The sequence below is a fragment of the Tetrao urogallus genome (assembly GCF_951394365.1).
Source record: "Tetrao urogallus genome assembly, chromosome: 7".
NCBI classification, from domain to species: Eukaryota; Metazoa; Chordata; class Aves; order Galliformes; family Phasianidae; genus Tetrao; species Tetrao urogallus.
This window is the reverse complement of record NC_136820.1, coordinates 29691023-29699487: the sequence shown is the minus strand read 5'-3', so window position 1 is coordinate 29699487 and position 8465 is coordinate 29691023. Positions and strand designations below refer to the sequence as shown.

The 8465-nt window shown below is 48.7% G+C and overlaps 1 protein-coding gene across 1 annotated transcript; it reads left to right on the top strand.

The window, feature by feature from the left end:
* Nucleotides 1-1577: 1577 nt before the first annotated feature.
* FZD1 (frizzled class receptor 1) lies at nt 1578-3356 on the top strand (the record flags this gene model as incomplete). Its single annotated transcript, XM_079537972.1, has 1 exon — nt 1578-3356. One exon carries the CDS (start codon nt 1578-1580, stop codon nt 3354-3356), a length of 1779 nt encoding a protein of 592 aa, XP_079394098.1.
* Between the last annotated feature and the right edge of the window lie 5109 nt (nt 3357-8465).

Genomic DNA, 8465 nt, shown 5'->3' with positions numbered 1-8465 from the left:
GGGTTTCTTGCAACCTTAATGATTCTATGTCCACAGCACAGAGGCTTGGTTAATCACTGATTGGAAAATGTGCTAGCATTCTCTTCACCTCCAACAGCAGTTTCTTATTCATATCGAATTTCAGTGAGTACAGTAAATCCCTCGTTCAGCCTTTACCATTTTTTCTGGTTACATGTTTTGGCAGAACAAACGGAACTGTGACTATGCACTCCAGACACACAGGAAGAAATGGCCACTTTTGGCAACTACTGTGTGCCCATGGCGGAACACTTCCTTCTCGGGTATAGCAAGTATTGTAAAACCCTGACCTGAAGTATTTTAAGTCAGGCAGCATTCACCTTAAATTAAACTCGAATATCTGGGCAAGTGAACTAAGAGTGATGGCAAAGCCTTATTTTCACGATTATTTTCAGGCTACTGCTGTAGAGGTTCTAGACAGAGGATGTACATAAAGTACAGACATGGAATAACGAGACATTTGAGATGCCTCTGGCGTGCTCTGGCTGCTCCCACCTCCCCCTGCACAGCTCAGAACAGCTATCATCATCTCAGTCTTCAAACTCACGTCGCTCCTCCAAAGTTGTCCCAGCAGTCGTTCTGTCCCGATAAAGATGCTCCGCTATTGTTCCCCGCTCCGTTTCCTTCACCCCCTGCAAACTCAGTCCTGGCAGCCCGGCAGCAGCACGGTCCTCCTCCCCGGGTCCGGTCTCCCCCTCCCCACATCACCGCGCCCGTCTCCATTTGGCAAATATCGATTTCCCCTCCCAAGCTCCCGCTGGGCTTTCAGGGACCTGGGATTAGCGCAGCTGCCCGTACTGGGGAGGGGGACGCTGAGGGGGACCAGCAGTGCTCCATCCCTGTAGAGCAGAGGGGGCCCCGGGCCGCGGCACCGCCGGAGGGGTCGGCCGCCCGCTGAGGGCAGCGCGTGGTGCGCGGGGGCCCGGCGCGGGGCCGGGGCTTTGTGTGAGGCTTCGCCCTTTGTCCCGCCCGATGGAAGCGACGACCGCAGAGCCGCGCTGCCTGCCGTGGCAAACTAAGGGGGGCCGTCCCGCGGGGCAGCCTCCCCCCGCGCCCGGCAGCACGGGACGGGCTCAGCCGCGGGGCCCCTCCGTCCCGCCCCGTCCCATGGCGTCCCGTCCCACCCCCGCGCCGCCCCCGCCGCCTTTGTGCTGCCCCGCGCCCGCCTGCGCCCGCCCCCGGGTGAGGCGTTGGGAGACGGTCCCTTACGCAGGAAAGTTCGGCGTCGGTTTCAAGGCTCCTCCCTCTCGGTGAAAGGCAGACTGCGGGGCGCCTGGAAACCGGTCGGAGGGAGCGCGGCGCGGCGCGGCGAGGCGAGGGGCGCGGGCTCGAGGGGCCGGCACAAATGGTCAGGCGGCGGCGGCGGCGGAGGAGGCGGCGGCGGTAGTCGGAGCGCGGCGGGAGGGAGCTGCCGCCGGAGCGGGCAGAGCTGCGCGAGCGGCGGCCGGGGCCGCCCCGTCCCTGCCCTCCGCTCCCTTCATGAGTCGCAACTTCGGGCCGGGAGGAGTAGCGGCGGCGCGGCGGCGGGAGCCCGGCTGGGCGGGCGGCACCGACTGAGCATGGCCGAGCGGCGCGGGCCGGCGGGCGGCGGCCCCGGGGAAGTTGGCGGCGGGCGGCGGGCGGGCGGCCACGGGTGCCCTCGGCGGCCGCCGGCGCTGCCGCTGTTGCTGCTGCTGTGGGCGGCGGCGCTGCCGGCTGGGGGGCAGCCCGCGGCGCAGCCCGCGGCACTCAGCGAGCGGGGCATCTCCATCCCGGACCACGGCTACTGCCAGCCCATCTCCATCCCGCTGTGCACAGACATCGCCTACAACCAGACCATCATGCCCAACCTGCTGGGCCACACCAACCAGGAGGACGCGGGGCTGGAGGTGCACCAGTTCTACCCGCTGGTGAAGGTGCAGTGCTCGGCCGAGCTCAAGTTCTTCCTGTGCTCCATGTACGCCCCGGTGTGCACCGTGCTGGAGCAGGCCCTGCCGCCCTGCCGCTCTCTTTGCGAGCGCGCCCGCCAAGGCTGCGAGGCCCTCATGAACAAGTTCGGCTTCCAGTGGCCCGACACGCTGCGCTGCGAGAAGTTCCCGGTGCACGGGGCCGGCGAGCTCTGCGTGGGGCAGAACGCCTCCGAGCGCGGCACCCCCACGCCCGCCCTGCGCCCCGAGAGCTGGACCAGCAATCCCCAGCGCGGGGGCGGCGCGGGCGGCTCGGGGTCGGGTGAGGCCCGCGGGCGCTTCTCCTGCCCGCGGGCGCTGAAGGTGCCCTCCTACCTGAACTACCGCTTCCTGGGCGAGAAGGACTGCGGGGCGCCCTGCGAGCCTGGACGCCTCTACGGGCTCATGTACTTCGGGCCCGAGGAGCTGCGCTTCTCCCGCACCTGGATCGGCATCTGGTCCGTGCTCTGCTGCGCCTCCACACTCTTCACCGTCCTCACCTACCTGGTGGACATGAAGCGCTTCAGCTACCCCGAGCGGCCCATCATCTTCCTGTCGGGCTGCTACACGGCCGTGGCCGTGGCCTACATCGCTGGCTTCCTGCTGGAGGAGAGGGTGGTCTGCAACGAGCGCTTCGCCGAGGACGGCTCGCGGACCGTGGCGCAGGGCACGAAGCGGGAGGGCTGCACCATCCTCTTCATGATGCTCTACTTCTTCGGCATGGCCAGCTCTATCTGGTGGGTCATCCTCTCCCTCACCTGGTTCCTGGCGGCCGGCATGAAGTGGGGCCACGAGGCCATCGAGGCCAACTCCCAGTACTTCCACCTGGCTGCCTGGGCTGTGCCAGCCATCAAGACCATCACCATCCTGGCCCTGGGGCAGGTGGATGGAGATGTGCTCAGCGGTGTCTGCTTTGTGGGCATCAACAACGTGGACGCTCTGCGGGGCTTCGTTCTGGCCCCCCTGTTCGTCTACCTGTTCATCGGCACCTCCTTCCTGCTGGCCGGCTTCGTGTCCCTTTTCAGGATCCGGACTATCATGAAGCATGATGGCACCAAGACAGAGAAGCTGGAGAAGCTCATGGTGAGGATAGGGATCTTCAGTGTCCTCTACACCGTACCGGCCACCATTGTCATTGCCTGCTATTTTTACGAGCAAGCTTTTAGGGAACAGTGGGAAAGGAGCTGGGTCACGCAGAGCTGTAAGAGCTATGCCATTCCCTGCCCCAATAACCACAGCAGCCATCACCCACCCATGAGCCCTGACTTCACTGTCTTCATGATCAAATATCTCATGACTTTAATTGTGGGCATCACCTCGGGCTTCTGGATCTGGTCGGGGAAAACACTCAACTCCTGGCGGAAGTTCTATACCAGGCTCACCAACAGCAAGCAGGGCGAGACCACCGTGTGAGCCCACAGCCGGGCTGGAAAACTGTGCGGACTGCTGGCGTTCCTGCAGAGGAAAAGTCAGGTGGGGAACTCTGTGCTTGGGACAGACTTTGGGGTTTTGTTCTCCCTCTCCTCTCTCTTGCTGTCTCCTGTAGGAACTGAACATACCGTGAGGCTGGGGGAGAGAGATGTAAATAGCCTCTGTAAGATTTTGTAAGTATATTTGTATTTAAATTGCAAAAACAAAAAAACAACTCACTTTTTTAATTATTTACGACATTTTTAACCCGTTTGCAGATTTTAACTTCCTTGCCACCACTTGTTTTTTTTTTTGTTTTTTTTTTTTTTTTTTTTTTTTTTAACTTTAAAGAAAAAGGCATTGGGATTTTATTTCATAGGGCAGGATGGGAAAAACTTCTGACAAAAGAAACCAAACCAACCCCTTTCCCTCTCCCCCACGCAGCTTTTGCAAATGGCTTTGCCCAGAGCTTCAGGAGCAGCAGAGCCTGGGCTGGGGCAGGTGCCCAGGGCTGGAGTGGAGCAGCTCCAGCCAACCTTGGCTTGAGCACCACTCCCTTCCTGCCTGAGGTATATTGGGGGGGGGGGGGGGGGGGGGGGGGGGTGTAGGATGGGGAGGAGTGCACTGCCTCATGGCCTTGTGCCCCACACCATGTAGGGACAGCGTGGTTGGGAGGGCCACCCAGCCACCTATGTGGCCTGGTACAGCTGTTGGTCCGTGCTTTGGCACGCCCCAGCCCTACCAGGCCAAGCTGTGGCCAGGGGGCCCAATTTTCTGTGAGGTGAAGAACAATAGCCTGTCCTGCTGAAGGTCCATTTGGCCTTTTTGCAAAGGGAGAGTTTCACCACGGTGTCCTGTACTAGGGAATGGCTGCTGGCTGTCCTTTCTCCTTGTTAAATTGATTTAAATGTACCACATAGTTGAAGAAGGAGTTGGCTGTTCTGTTGCGCTTTGGCCAGGAGTTGAGGTCAATCACTGTCTGCACTTGTAGCATGTCTGATGGCTTTGGAGGTGAATGGGGACACAGGTATACTGAATTTCTTTTATATATATATATGTTATATATATATATATATATATATATATATATATATATATATATATATATATATATATATATATATATATATATATTATAGCCACCCTAGTGAACTTCTGAGCTGTAAAGCCAGGAGGTGCCCACTCTGCATTCTCCCTCAGGAATAAGATATTCGCCTTGTCACTGACAAAGTGCAGAGTTTTTGGAGGAAAAGATAAAGGCCACCTGCAAATCCAAACCCAGGAGTCAGCTGCAACTTCCTCTGTCTTCATGGTGCCGCTTGTGTGCATCGGCGTTCTTCTCCCCATAAGGAAAACATTGAGGGAGAACTACCTGGAACGCCTTGCTGCCTGCCTGTGCTGTGGGGTTAACTGCGGGCTCTGCGCAAACAGAATCAGGAAATATGAGCTCAGTAAAAAGAGCTTCATCGGAATAAAATGCAGTGTTCAGATTTTTTTTTTTTAATTAAATCCATAAGCTGGCTCCTCAGTTTGGAAATGTTTGAGCCGTTGCCGTTCTCTTGAATTTTAATTCATTGACATTTAATTCATTACACATTATGAGGGTGTGATGATTTTTGCCAGTAGTAAAAACAAAGGGAAAACAGAAAACCAGAATGTCTGAGCACTGTGGTGGGATGTTAGACCTTAAAGAGCCTCTGCTGTCTTTTCTTTTTTCCTTTCTTTTTTTCCCCTCCACTACGGTAATAGCATTGCACACTACAAAGATCTGATACCATGTGCAGTATATCTACTACCTTATATGCTTCTGGGAATGTGCTTCTTTTTGCAAAAAAAAAAAAAAAAAAAAAAAAAAAAAAAGTTAAAAATGAAATGTAACTATCAACAGATGCATTTAAATATTTAGTCCTCTGTATGAAAAACAGCAGAATGCTTCTCTCCTGATTGATTGTATTGTTTTAAACTTTTTTATATTACAAATGCCTGTATTTAGGTTCATAAATGTTATCTATGGCTACCATACCCTGAAATTCAAAATTATTTGAATTTGGTATGCATTTATTTCTGTTCATTATCACGAGATCATCTATATTTATAGAGGAATAGAAATTTATATATATTAAATACCATATTTTTAATTTCTCTGAAATAAATTGAGGTTTTGTACAAAACTATCTTGTCCTTTTACGTATTCCTCTGTCTAAGTCAGATGCTGTGTGAAAGCAGTGTGTATGCTACAAGATGTGTGGGATTACTTTTTTCTTTTCTTGTGTTGAGTTCACAGTAACAAGCTGGAATTCAGCGCAGGAATTCATTGTGCATTTTGGTTTTTATCTCTGGGCCGGTCTAGATTAATCCTTCAAAAGGAGTAATGTAAACTGTTCAAGATCTCTGACAGGGTATGGTTGGTGGTGTGAAATCCAAGAAGAGATCTGCTATATGGCAGGAGAAGAAAGAAGCTCACCAGTTCTTTTTTTTTTTTTTTTTTCCCTTAAATAAAAGGGTTCTCTCAACTTAGCCTTTCTTCTCTCTTTCCTATTAAAATAAAAAGATTTTCTCACTGTTCCAAATAAAACTCAGATTATGTAGCAATATTGTCAGAATATATTAATGAGTAAAATAGTTTTGTTTTCCTGAAATGTTTGGTTAATCCATAGTTAAAGGATGCGCTCATGGAAATATTTCAGCTTTACAAAAACCGCGCACATTCTTAAACCTTTAAACACATCACTTTTTTTTGCCTCTCAGTATTCATTGTTCCAAGTGCCGTTCTGTACGCTTGGTTTTGTTAGGAAAGAGTGCCTAATTACAGGGATCTGATTTCCAGTGCTATAACCCACTGCAGCATCTCATTCTGCAGAGCAAGAGGAGCAAGAGAAAGTGGAAATAATTTGGGGCGCTTTTATTTTTATTTTTATTTTATTTATTTATTTATTTATTTATTTATTTATTGTGGTGAGTAAACAGCTATAGAGACATAAGGAGAGCTTAAAACCTCCTGTAATGACATGAAATGAGAGGATGGAGGGTTTTTTTTTTCCTAATTTTTAATTTGTTTAAAATAACCATAGTTTTTCTTTCTCCGATGTTTTCCCTGTTTTTGCCCAGTATTTTTTTTTTTTTTTCTTCAGAATTTTAGCAGTGAAAATTGTTCTGGTCAGCATTCAGCTAATGACCTGAACTGCAAGCCATTCCATTTCATTTGCAATGGAATTCTTTTTGGTCAGTGTGTAATTACATTTGAGCCATTTTGACTGATCTGTCGTCTTACAGCTGAATGCGTGTGATTTATTTATGCATGAGAGAACACATTTAATTGTAATAGAAACTTTGTATTTATGGTAAGGGATGGAGGGCCCATTTAAAAACAAAATACTTTGGAAAGTTCAGTAATAGAATTGTTTCTTTATGAAGTAAAATGTTGTTAGTCTTTGCAGTTCGTGCTTTGCAACAAATATGGGACCTTTCCAGTTCTTAGGATTTTTTCCATAGATTGCAGAGCTGATTTCCATGTTCAGTCTTGGTTATTTCAATAAATGCACTCAAGAGCACAGTACAGTCATTTAAATGGCTCGCCTTGTTTAGAAGAGCAAACCTCTGCCTTTTTGTTTGCTAATTTTTGTGAACTTTCACATTTCAGTAATTTGAAAGGTCACAGCCATTACTGAGTACTCTGGTACTATCTGTGTGACTTCCCTAGTTTCTTATGCTTTTATTTCTTAACGTGTCAAATATCATTATATTTGAGACTTTCTACTCATATGATACAAAGGTGTCTTTTACACAGGTACAGTGTGGTGATCACTGATACTTTTACCTTGCTTCAAAAACAAATCTGTCCACTGGCCTAGGGAATTCAGAAAGGATTCTTTACACCATCTGTGTAATTGATGTACTGTGTTTTCCAGAGAGAACATCACTGTCTAAAAAGAAGCAGTGTTGCCCAGTTCTTCTCCTCCCTGACAAGATGAATAATGTAAGAACAAAAGCTGTGGTATAGCAAAGTATCCTAGGTTTAGAAGTACTTGTTAAGGCATTCCTTAGTCAACAACTTTTCTGTCTCTCACAGGGTATATTTATAGCCTGAAATGAAGGGGCTCTGGGAATTACCAAGTTACTCTAACCATTCTGCTGAAGAGGGCTGTAGCCCGGAGAACTGGGAATGCTGATTTACTGTTCATCCTTCAGTAACAGTAATGCTCTTTAATGTAGTGGCAAATTTGTGGTATTGGAATGAAATTATATGCTGTTTCCATAACAAATCCTATTGGTAAGGGGAAGGATTTCTGGTTAGTTCATATCATAATGCCCCAAATTTCTAGTCTATGCATATACTTTAAAAAGTGTTGCTTGTTTTTTTTTTGTTTTTTTTTTTTTTTTTTCCCTGATCAAATGGGAAAGCTGCAGTCTACAGGGCCTGAATTCTGTCCTGTGGATGGTGCCCATCTTCCTACTGTCATCTCAGTAATTCCTCTTGGGTGCAAGTGTGTTACAGATTGTGCTGAGGATTTAATTTGTTTAAATGGACAGTAGTTGGAATCTTTGTATGATGATCATTAGATATGAAAAGAAGCTGCTGTACATGCACAAGATGAGTATTTCTGAAAATGGACCACAGGCTAGTAGTACCTCATCAGTCTTTTGTCCCCCTGGTCAAGAGAAAAATTCTAGAACAACCCCATGATTCTGTTGAAAGGTATGCACACAACAGCTCAACAGGGAAATCTGTTAAGATCTTGGTATGACATGTAATTACTGATGGTACTGTTTGAAAAAAGGTTGCATTTGTGTGACAACTCCTCCACCCCAGTACTGCATGGCATCACAAAAAGCTTCAGCTAGCAGACACTCTTGTGACAGTTGAAGAGGTGAGAAGAAGTCAAATTGCTTACCTATAAAAATAAGGAAACTGAGGTAAGGCTCTATTTTCATCACTAATTGATCCTCTAGTGCCCAAACACTGGAATTGCATTATATTTGATAGAAGTTTGCATTGACAGTGCTTCAGGATTCTGTAGCAATACTGTGTAAAATCAGTTTTAAACATCCTAACTGTCCAATGCTTCCCTCCCTTTTTCCATTATTAGATTTGTATTAATTGCTGTTTGCACT